This window comes from Chanos chanos, chromosome 2 (assembly GCF_902362185.1).
Source record: "Chanos chanos chromosome 2, fChaCha1.1, whole genome shotgun sequence".
In the NCBI taxonomy this organism is placed as follows: domain Eukaryota; kingdom Metazoa; phylum Chordata; class Actinopteri; order Gonorynchiformes; family Chanidae; genus Chanos; species Chanos chanos.
The window spans coordinates 15,446,150-15,466,752 of NC_044496.1; the positions used below are offsets into that span (position 1 = coordinate 15,446,150).

General features: G+C 41.5%; 2 protein-coding genes across 2 annotated transcripts in view; one reads left to right on the top strand and one right to left on the bottom strand.

Moving 5' to 3' along the window:
- lrrk1 (leucine-rich repeat kinase 1) overlaps window positions 1–8,003 on the top strand; it is a 37,859-nt gene extending 29,856 nt beyond the window's left edge. The window contains 6 exon segments of the mRNA XM_030766364.1: window positions 136–287; window positions 2,418–2,535; window positions 2,848–2,964; window positions 3,991–4,958; window positions 5,902–6,003; window positions 7,826–8,003. Of these exon segments, the coding sequence (XP_030622224.1) occupies window positions 136–287; window positions 2,418–2,535; window positions 2,848–2,964; window positions 3,991–4,958; window positions 5,902–6,003; window positions 7,826–8,003 (1,635 nt within the window).
- A 9,416-nt stretch (window positions 8,004–17,419) lies between these two features.
- chsy1 (chondroitin sulfate synthase 1) overlaps window positions 17,420–20,603 on the bottom strand; it is a 39,765-nt gene continuing 36,581 nt past the window's right edge. The window contains exon 3 of the mRNA XM_030766799.1: window positions 17,420–19,135. Coding sequence (XP_030622659.1) covers window positions 17,540–19,135 — 1,596 coding nt within the window. The 3' untranslated portion in view covers window positions 17,420–17,539. The remainder of the gene's footprint in view (window positions 19,136–20,603) is intronic.

Below are 20,603 nucleotides of genomic sequence, written 5' to 3' on the forward strand. Positions count from 1 at the left end.
TGTTAATGGCACTCTGTTGTTAAATATGAATGTAAGTGAAAAGACACCTGTATTGTAAATCGAGGCTCTTATATGCGGTAAATGGTATTGAAGCCCAGTAATTGTAATGTCCCTACTCTTGTGTTTTTGCTGCAGCGTCCTCTGGCCATGTCACTGCTCAGGCAGATGCAGGAGCCCAGTTTCCCTTGCCTCAGATACATACTACAGTGTGATCAACACAGCCAGCTCTTCCTCTCCTCACAGCAGGCACACTCCGCTATGTTCTGGGATGGAGACAAAGACGACAGGTGTGTGTGTGTGTGTGTGTGTGTGTGTGTGTGATGTATGCATGTGTTTGTTTGTGTAACTGTGCATATAGCTCTGTGTGCATTGTGGAGGTTGTTATGCAGGGTAATTAGGGTAAAATGTGCAGCGTTGCTGAATAGACTGCCTAGAGATGCAAGAAGGGAAGTTTGACCTGTAAAGTCATTTCTAAAAGGGTTATCAAACTAACTAATGTTTGAATCACATAATGAGTCACATGGGTATGTTGAAACATTTGAGTTTAGTTCTTCTACGGATGTCTTTTTCAGTAAACCTCTATTGGTGTCTGAGTGATTGGAATTCATTCAGGGCTCTTTCTTTATTTTTCTTGTTAACCTCTCGCCCTGTATTCTTCCCCAAAATTTCTTGCTCATTCACTCCTATAAAGAAACCCATCGCAAGCTTTCAGAATGTGAATTGCCTAGCTCACGTAAGCCTGAAAGCTGACGATTCTTCCTTTAAAAAGAGGATTGTTGCTTTTGAATTTCATGAAAATGAGAGAATGTGTGTGTGTGTGTGTGTGTGTGTGTGTGTGTGTGTGTGTGTGTGTGTGTGTGTGTGAAGAATGATTATTCATGGAGAGTCCTCAAAAGATTAATGGAGCCAGTTAGGTCTTGAGCTGATTTCAGAAGATTGCTCCCAAGTGACAAGACAAATGACTGCTTTGTTTCTTCTTCTTAGCTTTGCATTCTGGGATACTCAGAGGTCATTTCTGCACAATAAAAACATCAGCTTTTATCTCATGTCACAGGTGCAGGCAATTACTACTCATTTTCACTGCTAAATGTGCCTAACTGCAGCTAGCTATAGAATAGGAGAAATCAGGCTTAGTCCAATGTTCAGTTCAAAAGGAACTCTCACACACTCAAGAAACCACGTTTTGTCGTGTTTGTTTGTTTGGTTTGGTTTTTTCTTTGTTTTGTTTTGGTTTTTTTGGATGTTTTTTGTAGTGCTTGAAGATTAATCATAACAGTTAACAGAGAGCTTTGCACATTGATCAGGTACACAGAATGGTGGGCTACGCTCTTTAGCGTGTACATTGCAGAGATGGGCTAGTCAAGGGCAAACCTTCCTCCCTCAGAAAGATGTGCCAAAGCCTGGTGATTGGGTCATTAATTCACATTTTTAGCTGAATGGCCAGAGCATCTGACTCCCTGCCCACAGACGTTTGAGAGGTTTGAGACCAGTTCCAAATGAATCATGTTGTGTTATACAGAACAGCTCTCAGAGGAAGACATAAACCATATACATACTTCGTATCTCCTTGTTTCTTTTTTTTCCTCTGAGATACAGCGGCAAAGTCTTTTAAGTTTTCTATGTTATAACAAAAATCAAGCCAGTATTTTCTAGCTATTTATTTCATCTGCCCGTTTTTTTATTTGTTATTTATAGCTGTATGTTTAAGATTAGGGGAATAAAGTTGTTTCTTCTAACTCTCTGAGTGAAGTATGTACTGGAAAGATGTTCAATGGAGAGGAGAGAATGAGCTTAATTGCTGTTTGACAATTTGTGATTCAAGTAAATATAAAGTCTATGTAATTATATGATCATTAATAGTTAATTTCCCATAGATATTGAATCAGACATTTGGGATTTTTCCACAGTCAACAGACTAATGACATCGCTTTGCATAAGAAATGATCAAAACGTTCTTATAAATTAATTAATCAAGTCGTAAGTCAACAAATCTGTTTTCCCTCCGCAGAAAATACTCAAGAACTCTCACACACATCGGTATAATCAACAATTAATATTAAAGCTGGTTTAAAAACAACCACAAATATTTTTCCCCTCAGTCATACTCAGTGCTGGTTAGAAATCAATATTTGCGCTCCGCACACAAGCACTTCACAAAGTATGCTTTGTTAGCTGAGTATGAGTCCTGTTGTTTTCTTTGTGGGTGATAAGACAACAGGACCCTGCAGGAATCACAGGACTTATTTATGCGTTGTTTATTATCCTTCTCTAAATGTTAGACTGTGTATAAGTATGTTGGGTCTGGAGTTACGCTTGGACGCATTGCATCGGTTTTGCGCGTTGAAAGATAAATCTGGGGGCGTGCTACGGTATCAGCGAACCGTGCGAAGCTAAGAGCAGAGTTTTGTGTCCTGCAGGAACTACTCGGTGGTGAATGTGGCTAAAGGTCAGATGGAGGTGAGACGCATGCCCTGCCCGGGAACACGGCTCAGCTGTCAGATGAAGATGGAGAACACCCTGTGGACAGCCACTGAGGTGGGCCTTCGGGGAAGCACTGTATCCCACGCACATTCACACTTGCCCTAATGTAGGGACGTCTCCATGGTAACGTATCTGAATGATATGCGCAAGGAGTTTTGGGTTTTCGCAAGTGAAATAAATGTGTTTTTTTCCAAATGGCGCCAACATAAACATTTACAGAATATAAGCGAGTAGCTAATAGATTAACTTCTGTTATTTAGACTCCACTGAGATGCTGATTTGCAATTTAGGTGATATACAGGCTGTAAATGATGTAAGGCGTCTGTTTTCAGTGAATAGAGACGGGCTCTCTTGTATTATTTCCAGGAGCAGGAAGTTTTTATCTACAGTCTCAAAGAGATGTGTCCCTTGAGCCAACCCCAGAAACATCTCTCTACTCCAGCAGTCGTCACCTGTCTGTTCCCACTGCCGGGCAGAAAAGAGGTCGGTCCCACAACGCAATCGCAATCTCACAGTGTCAGTTTATTCACACCCTTTTTTTCACCTGAATGTGTTCTTATCGTCTTTTACCTTTCCCAGTCCTTATGAGAGCTCAGGTTCAAATGACATATTCACAAACTGACCTTAACTGTGTTAGATAAGTATGCCAGATTTTGTTCGAGTCATAATGGTCTTCCTGTTCGGAATTGTCAAGAGATTTCAGTTCTTTTTCTTTGTGTTATTTGTTGTAAATTATCCACCGATCGTTTTTTTTTTAATCCTTACGTTTTTGTTAAAATACAAAAGGACTTTCATTCACGATTGTATAACGACAAATTTACCTGCTTTAATACTACAAGGCTTTTGGACAGCTCTGTGTGATATTTATCTGGTGATGATAATATTTGCATTAGCTTGCCGTATCTTTTGTTCAGAAGTAAGTGACCAGTCGCTAAAAGCTGGTTGTATTGTGTGATTTCATTGTGGTCAAGTCTGTTCTCCCTTTGTAACTGCCTTGTGAGAACAAGACTTTACGATGGCCCTTAGGAACATTTCCCCCCCCACGGTCCTGTCTCTCTCTTTAACCCTTGTTTGTTTGAAGTGCCTATCCTCCAGATGTTTGTTCTCTCCCTCACTGAGATGAATGACTCTGTGTATAGCCTGTAGTGTGGACACAATGACAGATATACCTCCTCACCAGCCCCCATTCCTCACCAAACACACACTTAAACATGACCCACACACTTTGATGTTGTCTTAGTCAGGAGCTTTGATTCATGAAGGGCAGTGGCAAAGCTGGATGTCACAGTCAGTTCTGGTTAGCTTTAAAAACGCTGGCAGCTGGCTCACGCTGTCCCAGCTTAAGCCTTTATGAGATTTGTACAACAACAATGTTTAGAAGCCTCTGATATTAATCTGATGGAGACATCAGACTGGACTGTCTGTCCTAAATTTCGTCTGATGTTTGATGAAGTGTTTGATACAGCATTTCAGCTCATGATGTCTCTCTTTTCCAACTTGTTTCTCCAGAACTTGCCCCGAGTGTTTGCAGGTATGGCAGATGGCCTGGTGGCTGTGTATACTCTGGTAGATGACATGCCAGAGGAGGGAGAGAGCTACATCTGTTCCCACACTCTGAATAAGTCTCTGTTTGGCCTGGAGGACGCTGACCCTCGGCAGAGACCTTATCCTGTGCGCTCTATGATCCTGGTGAGAAGTGGTTCAGAAGTGTGGTACACAAACGGTCCAGGTGTGCTGGTTATCGACTCCCTCACCCTCCAGGCCGTGCGTCGGCTTGACCCGTATCTGCATCCCTCCTGTGTGGTGTCCATGGCATCGACCTCAAGTTGCTGGGGCGACGAAGCTGTCTGGTGCCTTGACGACCACACCAACACCCTGTTGATGTACCATGCTGCGAGCTACCAGCTGTGTGCTAGCTATAACTGCAGCGACGTCAACCCACTCAGGGACGTTTTCCCTGTGCACAGACCAGCAGGGGTCAACACCCCCACAAATTCCGACGCCGGAGGAAGTCAGAGAGGAGATGAGGAGTATCCGACAGCACCTGTTACCGTAACGGTGATCCACAGCAAGGAGGCCGGAACACAGATCCTCCAACAGCAAGACTCTTTGGACTACTGCTCCATGAGCTCAGGTTTCAGTTCTGAACAGATTGACCTGATGGGCAGCACGGACCAGGTGAACTCAGCGGGGCTCGCCCACATAGACCGCTCCAGCTCTGGAGCCCTCAGCTCTCTCACCAGTTCGGCCAGCATGCCTTTCTCTGTGGACTGCGAGGAAACAGACAAGCAGCAGGACCAGCCCGGCGCCGACCAACTCAATTCTGAGCTGCTTAGCGCCGACCAGCTCGATACAGATCGACCCAACGCTGAGCCCTCGCACACAGAAAGCCCAGGTTCAACCCCACACTGTCGCACCCCTCCCCACCTACAGGCTGTCTCTGTGCTATCAGTCAACGGCACTCTCTGGGTCCCCAGGTACCAGCAACATTATGCTGAGTCTGTTGTACTTAGGCCCTGCTAAACACTGGTTGTCAGGCACAGGCCGCAGATATATTTGCAGGAGCTGCAGAACCTATATATATCACACCGGTCACTTACCTATTCAGCCATGCACAGACACCTCTACAGTGAGGCATTAATGAGGTCAAACAGCTGTTCCAGCACCACAGGAGCCATGGGAAACTCTGCTCTTACAGCAAGAACAATAATTTATGAAAAGATCCTTACCTTAAATGTCACTGACCTAATCACTTTTTTTGCACAATAAAAGAATATCCCTGTGACTAACCAGTAACATCTCATCTAGGCCAGTGTTTCAGTGTAGAGCATGAATCAACTGAATGTACTAACAACATCTGACCTTACACTATAGCTTATTTTGACAGTAGCAATACGTACGTAAGTAACAGAATATTAAAATGAAAGGCAGTGCTTAATAGTTTGTTTGAAATAAAACATTCAGGTTAACTCCTGAATCAGATTAATCATGATTGATCCAAATGAAAATGATTCCGAAATAAAGGTTAAGACCTGAGGTAACCTGGTTAGTAAGGAGAATGTACATGATTATAAGCCATGTTTGTGCTTGAATTGGATTACTTCCTCAAATGATACGCCTGCATACCAGAACCATTATTTCCTTCAGGTTACCCTCATTACACTGCATAAATTTAACCTTTTTTTAAGCCTGTTCGAAACCATTATTTAAACTATAGCGTTGACATGTCAACTAACAGCTTTCGACTGTTGAAGTGCTCTGCCTGTAACGGTAACTAGTGTATTCAGTGAGAAATCAGATCGTAATGAAAGCATATTTTGTAAATAAGTTGAACGTCTTGCCTAACGTAGCACTCAGGTTTTTCTGGTCCAGGGCATGCTGCGACTGCTTTTTACGTTTACACTTGTGCTTATTTTGCAGGCGTGGGGGTGATACCATGGTAATTGAGGTGCAAGAGCAAGCGGATTTAGCCAGGGGAAGAGTCATTGCCGTGCTCAGTGTGCCAGGAATGCCCCAGTATGGGTAGGCCTCATATTGTTCTCTTATGATATACACGCCTATATCATAAACAACTGAATCTTTTTCTCACACCATACGTATGGCCATCCCGTACACACCTCGTTCTTTTTGTCATACTCATACATAAACAACGCGCAGAAACATCTCGTTACAGCTGTCGTTCCCAGCACGCACCAGTCTCAGAAACAACTCATTCAGTCTCATTCAGTCTCTTAGTCTCTTCAGTCTCTATCTGAAACCCACATCTCCCCGTGTTTCTGTTATAGACATCTAATACCTATTGTACACCTAAACTCACCATCAGAATCCTCCTCAAACCTAATTTCACATTAAATGATTGCCTTAAAAGAACGTTTGTTTCCTTTTGTGAATTTGCCCAAAATTTCACATCTCAAGTGCCTCCAGTAATCCTGGAATCCCTCTTGTTTTTCTCCTTGGGCTTGTGATTAGTCACGTTTGCGCACTCAGTAAGACATTGGCATTGGAGTGTCATACTTTAAACTGTTGTTTTATAGCAAAGCCACAGAGAAGGACCGGTGAAGATGGATCAATTCAAAGGCAATTATATTAATTATAGCAGCGCTAAAGAGTCCATTATAGTCTTGTATCAAGGCTACAGCCATCTTTGATCTTTGTGTGTGCTGGTTGGCACGATCTTGCTTCATCGTGCTTTCATATGCTGTATCTATGACAGGTAAATCGTTGTGCATGCTTGTTGACGTAATCTTCCTTCATCGTGGTTTCATATACTATATCTATGACCGTTCCTAATTTGCCACTAAAACTCATATAGCTTGTGGAGAGAAAACAGATATTAATTTGCTGATTCAGCTTCAATAAAGTCCGCAGAGATCATTCATCATGTGCTTAAGGGGTAGCTGCACTCTGTAATTATATCTATAAAAGCTCCAGCAGCTGCTCCTCGGGTTAGGGGAGAGAGAGAGAGAGAGAGAGAGAGATGGATAGAGAGATGGAGAAAGAGAGAGAGAGAGAGAGAGAGAGAGAGATGAGAGGTGAAGTTCTGAGAGCAGTAGCATTAGAGGCCACACAGGGTGTTTACCCCCATAAACTCTCATTCTCTCATGCACACACACACCCACACCTACACACACACACACACACCTGGTTCACAGCAGCTGTACAGGTCCTGTTAGAGGTCAGAGGTTTTACACGTTGAAATGAAAATGAGAGGAGTGCAGCTGTGGTTGCACAACTATTCCAGAGAAACAAACAGAAAAAAAGAATAATATGGCATTGAATCAGTTTATTCTACGTTCACTCAAAAGTTCTAAACAGGCTTATTGTCTTGTCCAATTCATTTTAAGTGCTCTTAGTAATACTCGTTTCTGTCCAGAGCATCACACACCACAAAATTAAATGAGAAAATGAACCGTTGTTTCTATAAATGTGTATCTGCTTATATGTTCTCCTTTGTGAAGTTGCACTTGTGATGCATAGGCTGGCTGTTAAATGTACTGTACTGCAGTGATGCTGTTTTTTGGGGAGGTGTGTTGAGGTGTGTGTGCTCTGTCAGAGGTCTATCTCTGACCCAATACCTCACAGTCACAGTTGGCAGTGCCATCCTGACTACTCTGCTCCAGTAGCCACAAATCAAAAAAAGCAAGCTTTCAGTGGTCTGTGGCTTTTACAAAGAAACACGTACCAGAAAAGAGCATACCCAGAAAATGCTGTCCCAGAAATATTAATATTTCTAGGAAGAGTCTACATGTTATTCTCAGTATTTAAAGTAACGCAGTTTACTCAGTCTGTCTCTCCTTAACACTCTCTTTCTCTGTTTTTTTTTTTTTTTTTTTTTCACGCGCAGAACCCTAGTGGAGGCTGCACTGGTTGCAAAGGACACTGTTGTGTGTGGCTTTCGTAAGGAAAACATGGCCTGGTGCCTCGCTGTCTGGAGGGGCTGGGGCGGCCGCGAGCTGGAGCTCTTCTACCAGGGCTATGAGGAGCTGGGCCGCCTGGAGATCAGCCTGAGGAAAAGAAGGTAGCTGTGTGTGCAGCGCAGAATCAGAGAACTGTGATAGTGTCCAGCGCAGGGGAATGCATTCACACACACACACACACACACACACACACACGCGCGTACACAGGTCTGGACTTTTGGGAATATACACACATGCTTGTAGACCTCAGGTTTGCAGAATATACAGAAGCATACATACACACACGCACGCACACACACACACACACTCACACACAAACACACACTCACACACCTCAGCTCAGTTGATACACATTCAAACACACATACACAGACACTTACAATTCACCTCTGGAGAATACACACATATACAAATGTGTTCACTTACTGACAGGCTCTAGTATTCACAAAACTGCTGGCCTGATAGTGGTCATCTTAAGATTAGCATGACTCTCATAATGTTAAAATCCAGCAATGGAGGGCTAGCAGCCTACTTTGGTTGGGTCCTGGAACCCCGTGAAAGAACCGTGTGTGTATACGGACTCATTTACCCTTTTCAGCACAGAGCTGAGAGAGAGAGATCTGTTAGACGCAATGGTTTAAAACAGACGAACTTCATACGCCTGGGAGCAAAGAGAGTTTGTGTGTACGTGTGTGTCGCAGAGAAAGAGAGGCAGACAGGGAGAAAGAGAGGAACAGTGAGAAAGAGAGAAATCACTAAGAATGAGGAACTGTAAGCCACAGAAAGTGCCTGCCTTTTTCCTGAAACAGAGACGAGTAACCATGACGGAGGAGGCTGTAGGGACGTCACGAGACTTCAATTCCAGCCTTAGAGTTATGGTGAAATCTCATATGACAATCCATAGCCTTATGTGTTGTCAAAGAATGACTCAGTTGTTTCAAAAGACAAGTGACGATAGCACTGTAAATATGTTGAAGGATTTTGTGTAAGGTTATGTATATTATTTATTGTGCTATGTATGCAAAAGATAACATTGCATGTGTAAATAGTTTGTTATTTTTTATTGTATATATGACGATTATCATCTCTGAATAAATGTTAGAGCACCATTGCATTATTGTATTGTTTTTTTTATCTACTGCATTAGTAAACTAACAATGTGTGTTATTAAGTTCCAAAAAAATCACCTCTTTCCGCTGTCTACACATCTCTTCAAAACTGAACTATTCTAAGCTCCTGTGACATCCACAGTAAAATAAACCAGTTTTAATAAAAGTCATATATATATATATATATGTATGTATGTATGTATGTATGTGTGTGTGTGTGTGTGTGTGTGTGTGTGTGTGTGTGTGTGTGTGTATATATATGCTTTCTAAGGGAATTTTTGTAATGCAATAGGTTATTAAACTGGGATTAAATAAACTGGACCCTATTTATGTCCCTAGTTATACAGAAGAACATTAAAAATGTATTGGATGACACGGCCATATAAACAGAATTACACATACAGATACAGAGCTGTGTTCAGATGCTTTTTTCATACTGTCAGAGAAATGCTCTACATAAGAATCCTCAGAAAACCCCTCACACTCACACCCACACACGTGAAGTGCATTCACAACCATAGAACTGATCTTACACATTTACATAGCTACAAATTTTCTCACTTTGGCTCTTCTGTGGATGCAGCATGACTGATGATGGTGGAGAGCAGATGACTGCCTCACACACGCGTGGAGGGCATACTTAAAGTGGGTAAAACACATACACACACACACAAGCACAGGCCAAAATTATGCCACACTGGCCCCACTCTGACTTAACAAATGGCAGGGTATGAATACTGAGAGTGATATGTTACCTTGTGAGATTATGTGATTATACTTAAGTTGCACAAGTTTGTGCGTGAATTACTCTTGAGACAGAATTTTGAATCACAGAACTACGTAATTCAGCAGGGTCTTAGAAACTGGGCAAGATTCTGCAAATGATGGAGACTTTCTTGGATGTGCAAACAAATCTCTTGTAAACAGCCTCATGTACTTGATGCCAGTGGTTTACTTTTCACTGAATCTGTAGCCAATGCACTCTGTGAAGGTTTCACAGGAATGAAAAGAACATTATTTATTATGCATCATATAAATTTGTTAAAGAAGATCTTAAAAATTGCATCCAGAATCCTTATTGGCTTGAGTGTGCTCAATGTCAAAAACATTCATCTTGTCCAGTCAGCTTCCGGATACCTCCCCTGCTGTTGGGTTTGTACCCAAAGAGGCGTGAACCACAGAAACATTCTGTCCCTTTAGAGCAAAAAAACAGATTATACACTGAAAAGACCTCTCACTCCTAGAGAGAAATGTGGCAGTTTTACTGCGAAAATGGTAATGATGGCAATCTTGTATTCAGATCTTACCTCGGTGACCTCAGGAGATGATGAGCTCAGCAAAGTAAAATCATTAGCGCTCATGCCAGTCAGCAAGTTCTATGTTTTATCCTGTGGTAGAATTGCAGCATGAACCGTTTTGGTAAGACTCTTCCTGATAGGGGCTGTGCTCAGCGTTAGGCCTGGCGCGTAGAGCTGAGGGCCTATGGAGTGTAGAGGAGGAGGAGGAGGGAAGCAGCATGAAGGCTGCTAATCATGTCCAGGTGGTGAGCAGCCTTGGAGAAGCGGGGGGGGGGGGGGGGGGGGGGGGTCATGTGGCTAGGCAGGAGAGCAACCTCCAGGAGATCCAAGTTTCAAACACACACACACACACACACAAGGTGAGTCATCACACAAACAAAATTACACACTTTAAACAACCTACAAATTACCCATGCACATGGAGGAAAATACACACGCACGCACACACAGACACACACACACACGCACACACAGTAGCACTTGAGGAGAGAGAATACAATGGAAATACAAAAGCAGAGGATTAGAGGGAGGGTGTATTCACATGCATATAAGACACACAAGGCACTGCAAAAGAGACTTGGCTTGGCTTGAAGCTCCACTCTTGTAACCTCCTTCTCCTGCCTCTCCTCACTGCTGACAATGGCAAACCCTATTCAGTGAGCTCAGGGTTCTCTCCACTGTCAAACTCCATTCACCATACTGACAAAACGGCCTTTTCCCAGAACATCTCCCCTTCTCTTCCACTCAAAACCCTGTCCCCATCTCTCCCTAACTTCACCCACATCCATGTCTTTCTCTTTGATTTTATTCTGTCCACACTCTCTCTCTCTGACCCACAAAATAATAGAACAACGTAAGCACATAGCCTAGGACAATAGTATGTTTTGCTATTGCCAATGTTCAAGCTTTTATTGATCTTTTGGATAAATCTTTTTTTTTTTTTTTTTTTTGTCACAAGCATACAGTACAATCTCCCTAGTCTTTGCACCGGTGGGTCTTCCTCGCTCAATCCGTAGATTTTTTCAAATTGCATTTACTAATGCAAATGGCATTTCACATGCTTAAGTACAACTGTCCTCTCGGTCAGTTTCATTGTTTTGTCAGCAGACTTTCAATTTGCACATGTCACTGAAAGGTTACAGAAAAAGAGATGAAACAAGAAATATAGTGACAATAAGCAAAATTAATGAATCCAACATTCCATTCAACAGGAGAAGGAAAAAAAATTAAATATAGCTATTTTATCACTTTCTGTGTAGATTATATCAGAATACAATAAAACAGAGTGCACGGCTTGCTTAACAGTCTTGGCCGAAAGTTCAGCTCTCACATAAATTCTCTTTCCTCCACATCTGTTTTCAGAAAGTAGTATTGTGACTCAATTCCCGTTTGAACATCTTAGTCTGTGGACTCCACTACTACCACTAGGTTAATGTCCGTCAAAATCAAACAAGCTGTTTAAGAGAATTAATACACAGTAAGTCAATTAATCCAGATGATTAATACCAAATCAAAGAGACGGTACAGTAAATCATTTATATATGGCAGTAACACAAAGGACACAACGTCTTATAGCATAGCTAAAAATCTATAGGAAAATAAAGATTTTTTCAATCAGTAAATGTTTTAGAAATAATTATATTTAACTTAAAATATAAGACAAATGGTAACCAGTTTTGGGATAAAATGTGAGGTATTATTCTTGAATTATTCAGTAGAATTGTAGAGCTACAAAAACACAATGACAAGTGCCCAGTTGTAGAGAGTCTAAAATAAATACAGACCACCTTGGCATTTCCTCCAGCTAGAACAATGGCACTGTTGTTTAGTGCTGTATTGTGTTGGGTAGATTTGGCTGGCTTGCAGAGAAGGCTTCTCCTGGTTGCTCAATTGCCTGCTTTCCTAAAGCCCAGCTTTTGGCATCTACCAGACACTGTAATGTCATTACTCTCCTCTGCCACCGTTTGTGAGCATATGTGTGTGAGTGTGTGTGTATTTGTGTGAAAACAAAAAGGACCTTAGATGCGTCTCTGGATGGGTTCAATAATTTAACACGGCAGCCCATCTTGACAATTGTACTTTATACCAATTAAAGTGGCATGAAACAAATAAAGTAATTAATTGCAGAGCATTCAGAGCGGTACTGTATATGAATCTCCTCAAGTGAAAGATTGTACTTCTCTGCATGAGTAATTGGATAAAGCTGCATAATTTTCACAGAAAATTGTTTTAAGGTAAAGTCGAATTTGGTTGAGAAGTAAGTTTCTCCGAGTCATTTACATCAGAAATATAACTGTTACATACAACCTACAAAGCTGACTGTCACTTATCCAGACCTGGTTCAAAGTGTTTGAAGGAATATGAAAATGCAGTGATAAGCAATATCATCCTTCAGAACCAACCTCCTTCTTTTGACATAATATCAAACAATATAGGGGAGTTTAGAATGTTTGAGCAACAATGCTTGAAACAATTTGTAATGCAGTTTCGTATACTTATTTATATAGTTGCGTAATTACACTCTGATTTAATCATTTTCACTTTATATCAACACTTTGTGTCTGCACGTGTATTCATTTGCCTCTGATTAACCACAAAGCCCAGCACAGTGAGAGGAATCCTGGAACATCTTATCCCATTAGGAAGAATTAAACCCCATGTGCTTCCCAGATGACCAGTGTGGCCTTAATGCTGATTTCATCAATACTGTTGAAAATGAGCCCAGCTGACAGATCGCTTCTGTAAACAGTGCACCGGCCTGAAAGTCGATCCCATGAGAAGAAGCAGAGGGCATGTCTGAACAGACTGACCCATGATAAGAAAACCCTCTCTCACAATAATGAGACATCCTACGCACCCACACCCACATCCAGGAAGTCGCAAGAAAGGGTTTCCAGTTTAACCGTAGGGAACAGTTGCAACCATGACACCTAATCAAAACAATATGAGGTTGGCACCGCAGAGAAGAGGAGATTGAATTCTGCTCCCCTCTGACTGGATTAGGTCCAGTGTCCCTTGGGCTGAGAGGAACAGGCCATTCCCCTGTTGACATGATTTTTTTTCCCTCCCATTTTTGTCATAAGCTGACCAACAGTCAACAACCAAAAAAAAAAAAAAGTATGAAAGGAGCTGATTGGCTGTATTTGTAGTTAAGGAAAATAGACTGTATACTACAGCAGGAACCAGAAGAAGGCTCGTGTTTCTTATTCAAGAGGAAACGACAGCCTAGCTTTTCTTGATGTAACTGGTGCCACGTTAGCTGTGATTATGCAGTAGTGTTGCGAAACAATTATCAGTGGGTGGCAGATGCTCACAGGGCCTGCAGTGACTTGGTGATTCTACTTAAAACGTAAAGAGAAAACAGTTTCAACATCACCACCACCACCACCACCCCCCCCCCTTCGAAACACACACGCACATAAAAGAAAAAAAGAGAGACAAAGTAAATACCCTTGAGAAAAGTGGTGCTAAGAAAATACATGTATGAATTAAGGCTTCACCTTTGATGTACACTATGCCAACTGAAACCTGCTCCCCACACCTATCCCTTTAATAACCTCATAACACCATATTGTGTTCTCCCATCTAGATAAGAAAAGTGCCTGTCAAAACACATTAAACTGACAGCAGAGTACGTAATGAACATGTATGTGAATGCAAGCCGCATCCACAAAAGATCAAAACCCTAAAAAATAATAAGAGAAATGCAAATATTTGTGAAATTGATATGATTTACAGCACCCTCACTGAAACTAAAAGGACATGAACTCCGGTACCATTTCTGTGCTCGGTCTGGTTGAAGTTCACATAATTTATTTGTTTATTGCCCTGTGCTGAGGGCAGCACTGATAGTGAGATGTTTCAGAGTTAAGAATGCTAACTTCTCCAGTCCGGACAACAGTGATTTTTCAGAGGATCCTGTAAAAAAAAGGCTGGAGCCAAATGCCCAAGAACTTGTCTTTTTTGATCAGATTTATGAAAGCCACATGGAGGGCACACAGAGCTGTTTTATATTACAAGTCATCACATGCTTACAGCGGACTTATGAGACCCAGCCACGATTAATAATTTGGCATTGTCCTGCTTTCAGGCCCCCTGGCCAGCCAGCTCTTAACACAAACATACAGACTCCTTCACTGCCTGCTCACTGCTCTAGTCAGGCAAAGTCTACAGAGCATGAGGCTGGAGAGAACTTAGGCTGAGCTCTTATTCCTCTTTCTGTCAAGGGTACTTTCCCTGGTAAATTACTTTCAGTGAAACCAGGCTTTATTAAATGGAGAAATTGAAACTGAATGATGCATAACAAATAAAACTGATTTTTCATGGCAAAGTGGTATAGTTGTGTTACTTTGTTTGGAATTCACATTGTCTTGGAAAACTATTTGCATGGCTGATGACAACATGGGTTTCTAGAACAGGTTTGAGGGAGAAAACAATAATGAATGAAATCTGGTGGTGTTATCTTGTTTGAACACAACTTGTACAATTAAATAAAAACAAATACAAAAAAAATATAAATTATATATGTACATAAAATGTGTAGTTCAGTGACCACTGGAAACTGTAGCATCACTGAGATGCCATGAAATGTCATTACAAGGGTGAGTTATCACTGAGATAAAGAACCACATCCAAACAGACCATAGCTAATTTCCAATGCATGCAGCCATATGGAATTTGACCTTTCTTGTCTTTGGTCTCTCACATACAATGATGCATTTAGCTTGTGCTAAATGAGGCAAGGGCAACTTACCATTTTTTCCACTGTGTCAAAGGTCACACGCCTCCAGAGCAGTTTCAGAGTTAAGTTCCTTTCCCAAAGGCATGATAGCAGGGCACTGCCAAGATTGGGATTCAGATCGAAAACAGTCTGGTTGCTGGGCTGTTTCCCCGACCACTACACAGTCACTACCCTTAACTGAAAAGGGGTATTATCTCCAAACCAAGAAATGTATAATGCCTGTAAATGAGCAGATATCCAGGATAAAAAAAAAGGACAAGAGTGTTCATTACACATTAAGATTTACAAAATGGAACATTATTTTTCCACTCTTTATGGACTCAACAAGCAGGAATGGGGATCTCTAACACTGGTAAACTTTACCAGGTAGTTTCCTTCTGATAACCACAAAGTTTTAAGCTTTGATGGACAGCCATTTCTGATATGCTAGCAATCTACCCCTAATTCCTCTGCTCTGCTGTGTTCAGGCTAATCCACAGTGAATATTTTTTGATTGACTTTTTCTTTACCATTACTTTTTTATTTCAAAACGCTGCATCGAGAAGTCTGATGGCACCTTGGATTCACAGAAGATTCAGTTAACAATTACTTAAGGCTGGTACTTCATCTATTAGAAGGACTGAGTGAACTCCTCATATGTTCATCAATGAGAGAATTTCAACCCCTGAAGTACACATTTGGATTTGAGGCTATTTGAAAAGTGAATGTTTAAACTGTTTGAGAAATGGAGTGGAAGGTTTCGTGAAGGTGATGCTTGTTAGTTACTGTTAAGGGCCTCCGGTAATTGCTTGGAATGTTTCTTGGTTGACTTCGCCCCATGCTAGATTCTACAACTTTCCTTGTGAAATCAGTTCTACTTTACACGTTGCTTCTGTTGTTCCTCTCTGACATTCCATTTACTGTCATGATGTTTCTGATGACTTACTGAGAGGGGTTTTGAGGATTGAGCATGTTTTTTGTTTTTGTTTTTTTTTTAATTTTACATAAGATAAAAGTTAAATGTGAAACTTAGCTGACTGCATATATGCTGGAATTAGATGGATGAAAGTCTTTATTTAACAATATTTTATGCCATGTTTGAGCACTCAAGATAGTAGAATACTAGAGAAAATACGTTCAAACATAATCACACAATGAGATTGATAAACATTTTTAAATTTATTAAATATAAAACTTTTTCCCAGTTGACAAGGGGCTACCAGAGAACGCAAATACAAAAAGCCCCAGCACGGAGGAGAGAGACAGTATGTTGTGAGAGAACGGTTCTCACATATGAAGACAAGAACATGGGCAACATTGAAACCCACTGCAGACAAAAGAGGCCCATAACAGGAATTATAATTTGTAGATTTAGAAAAAAACAAAAAGTCTCCAATGTGTCTGTTGCAACTGCTTTAGAGCCAAAACTGGAAAAAACGACTTATCCGTATTTGCTTTGAACGATTTGTAAAGCACGTAGCAGAAGCTAATCAAGAGTCAGTACCTCTTACAGTACGTTTCATATTTGGGCCTGCTCCATCACCCAACACCACATACACGCACAAACACACACATACACAAACCCTTACACAACCTCACGCATGTACACACGCAAACATACATACATAAAAGATACCAACAGCAACTGTGCAAAAAGTCTTTGGTAATCAAATAAGTTTGAAAATAGAAGATAGAAAGAAAAAAAAGTAACAAAAACACTATTCATGACTAAGATGCTTACACAATCCCTAGTATACACAATCCCAGCCTATTACCTTACACGAGACTGCATATTTAATAAATTAGACATTGGAAATTAGTTGGAAATATCAAAATCCAGCAGTTTGGTTCACAGAAGTCAATAAAAAAAACAAAAAAAAAAAAAACAAAAACAAAACTAAAGTCAATGAATAAAACAGTGTTATTACATATCCTAGAAGAAAACAACAAACAAAACAACAAAACATAAAAAATAAAATCAAAGACTTGATCAATGGCCCTTAATTGTAATAATTAAGATTGTTCATATTAAATCACCTTTTCCAAAGACATTTCATTTGTTCATGTAGCATCCTGTAAACATTCACAAATAATACATTTAACCCAATACTATGGTTGGACTTCCAAGATCATACTCACATGAAAATAAGTCTCTATGTAATGCAAGACACTGTTTTCACCAACTCCCATACGAGTGTGTACTTCACACAGCAGTACTCCGACAGATTTCCTCCACAGAGGCTGTTTAAATACATTGTTTATTATTGGGATTGTAAAATAAAACTTTTCCTGTTGTTCCCGTACTTCAGGCATCTCATACTCATCATTAGAAAAAAATGACATATTTGAAGTTTCAGGTCTTAAAATGTTCATGTATTGTTTTTTTTTTAAAAAAAGACAGTTCTTTTCAAAATATATCCACGTGAGTCTTTTTTTTTTTTTTCAGTAAAAAATAAATTAGGTAGTTAAAAAACACCATTAGGAAGAGGACACGCGTGTCCGGACTAGCCGGCTTTATGCTGTCCTCATTGATCCATTATTAGAACTACCAATCCTTCGGAAGCCTTGGTCATTCTTCTCCAGCCAGAGCTCAGCCAGCTGCTGCGTGGAGCCATGGGATGAGGCTTTGGAGCCCAGGCACATTTTGTACTGTTTTGGATCTAAGTTGGGGTCACATATGACGGGGTGGTGAACGTGTACAATACCAGTGTCTGTGCTTCTGAACAGTTTAATCCCTGACTGAACAAATTTGTTAAAGAGGTCAACATCCTCCAGTCCCCACCCTTGAATGGAGACGTCGAATCCGCCGGCTTTTACCAAGTCTCCTTTGTATACGCAGACTATGCCAAAACCATAATGTCTCCACAAGCCTGTTTTAGACGTGAACACATAATGGTTGTCGCTGGGGACTTTCCCCGCGTACACAACCTTAGGGTCGTACTGGCTAAATATGATTGGGAAGTATGTCTGCTCGCCTAATATGGTGTTGCTGCGACACCGCTTCAAAAAATCGGCCGTAAACAGCAAGTCAACGTCACAGTAGAAAAGTAACGACTCATTGGTGAAGTGTGCCGAGCCAACCTCCAGCGCCAAGGCACGGGAAAACGGACCAGACACGGGTTTGATCTCCATCTCAGCTCTGGGGTACTTAGTCTGGTATTCCCTCATCAACTCAATCTGCCGGGCGCGCTCTGTGTTATTGTCCGTGCTGAATAACAGAATCAGTAGCTTCACATTTTGGTTAGGGATGAGACAGATCTTCTCAAAATTGGCCATGAAGCGCACAAAGATATTGTAGCGTCCGGCCAACGGCACCAAAATGTTGATCTTCTTCTCTTTTGGTTCGTGTTCCTCAGCTCCTGAACCGCTGAGCTTAAACGGCACAAGCATTTTGAGAGAGTTGGACAGGAAAGACAGCGAGTCGGAGTCTTGGTTGATCCTGTTGGCTAATGCTTGGGCATCCATCTCCTCCTCCTCGAGGAACTGAATTTTGCTAAAGGTTTGCTGCAGGTAAGCATGTCTTCTCACCGGCACAGTCATGGTCTTTCCTTTGTGCTTCTTGTACAGGAGCAGCAAGTCCAGTACGTATTCTGCCCCATACATGGGGTTGACGCGACGGTAGCCATACTGGATCTCCTTAAAATCAATGACGCGCCCTCTAGTCTTTGCATTGGCATTGATCATCTCCATCACCTGCATGATGATGTCATCGAGCGCTATTTTCTGCGAGGAGTCTATGCCCCTGCGTGGAGGCTGCCCGTCTGTGGAGGAGAAGATGTACTTCCCCGTGAGGAACTCCCACTCCAACACCTCCTCCCTCTGGTGAGGGTGGAACCGCATGAAAGAGGGTGGAATACCCAGCTGCAAATCCTCCTTACGCACTTCAGTGTTGCCGTAGCGACTCATCTGGACAATCTCGCGGTGAAGCTGGATGGTGCGGTGGCGCAGTTCGGCGATCTTGCGACTGAGCATGTAACTGTGTAGGCGATACTGGTACGGTGGGTTCTTGTTGGGGTGCAGAGTGATGGCACGGTGGATCTTGCTGTTGTGGAGGTCCCGGATATAACCCTTCTTGTTGGGCTCATAGTTCTCATAGAACAGCTGCTGCATCTGTAAGACAAAGAAAAATGACAAATGAGGAACTGACAAACTGTGGATTTTTGTCCATCACTGATCATAAAGTTTCGTAATTAACTGTGGTCCTACAAAGATCATTTGTAATATGGGGCGACCTGGCTAAATAAGGAAAGACTGACTAAAAGCACATCTGCAGTGGGCAGTGTTTACTCTGAACCTGCTGAGGCTTATATTAGAGTGCTCAGAGAGTAATACATGTTTATGCTGAGCTCCAACTGTTATGATGTGTTTGTGCACACGTTTCACCAGTCTTCAACAAGCACGTTTTTGAGCTGTTGGATTTAAGAGTTCATTAAACAATCAAAGAAGCCGTTAGCAAAGGCTATCCACCTTCAGAAAGGTGATAGCTTTGGACTGAGGCCACATGACCAATCACTGATGGAATCAATACGGTGAAACTGATAGGACGAAAGAACAAGGCCAGCCTGAGTGTTTTGGAGGTGATATACCCATGGGTGCAGAGACACAGACTCTGTCAGGGTAAAGGCTTTAAGGCTCTGGGGAACTTGCCTAAATACACAGAAACATCACATATATTGTTTAAAAAAAAAAAATCAACATAGCCATTACAGGCTTTATAATACTCAAAATCTGTTTAATACAGCTCTCATGCTTCTCTACGCTATTATGCATTTAAGACAACAAGCCAACAATGTTTAACTTTTTTTTTTTCTCAGGACAAAATGTCCTAGTAATAATTAGATGAGGAAGGAGGCAGAAATCCAGTAGGCTGTTTCTAACTCTGTTCTTTTGGCTTAGGTAGAGAGAGATAAGACAGTGTCAGAAGCAGTGCCAATAAGCAAGGTCAGAATGGCTTGAGAGAACAGTGCCCAAGCTGAGGGATTTGGGGTGAGGGGTGTGTGTGTGCATAAACAGTAACAGTGTGGCAGACAGCAACAGGAGGTTCCTGTGTCTCCTGCGTTTCCCTCCACTATTAGCAGTGCTTTCATCATCTGCCCTAAGGATCAGTTATTTTGATTACCACCCTTTGAATCATTACAACAATTTTTTCACAGTCATTGACCTAATAAGTCTGTTAATTTTTGGCCTTTGCATAATGCCTTTTGTTATGTTGCATTTAGACGTGAGGACGGAAGAGGTCATTGCTGATCTAAGCATCACACCTCTTTAATCTCGCCAGCCAAAGACTGACACGCAGGTAAAACCGGGAAAGGTACACAACCTGCTCAATTAAAGCATACACAGACAAATGAACATAAATCAGAATTATGCACTCTGACAAGAAGTCTGGTTCTGGGCCAAAAAGGAAAACAGTATTAACTTGCAAATCCAAAACCCCTACTGACATCAAGATCAAAGTGAATATTTGTCTGAGATTTACTTTCACTGAGATCAGTCAAAACCAAAATGAGCTGTCTTGAGTCGAATGCCCCAACAGTCCAAACAAGTGAGCTGGAATGAAACGACACGAAAAACAATA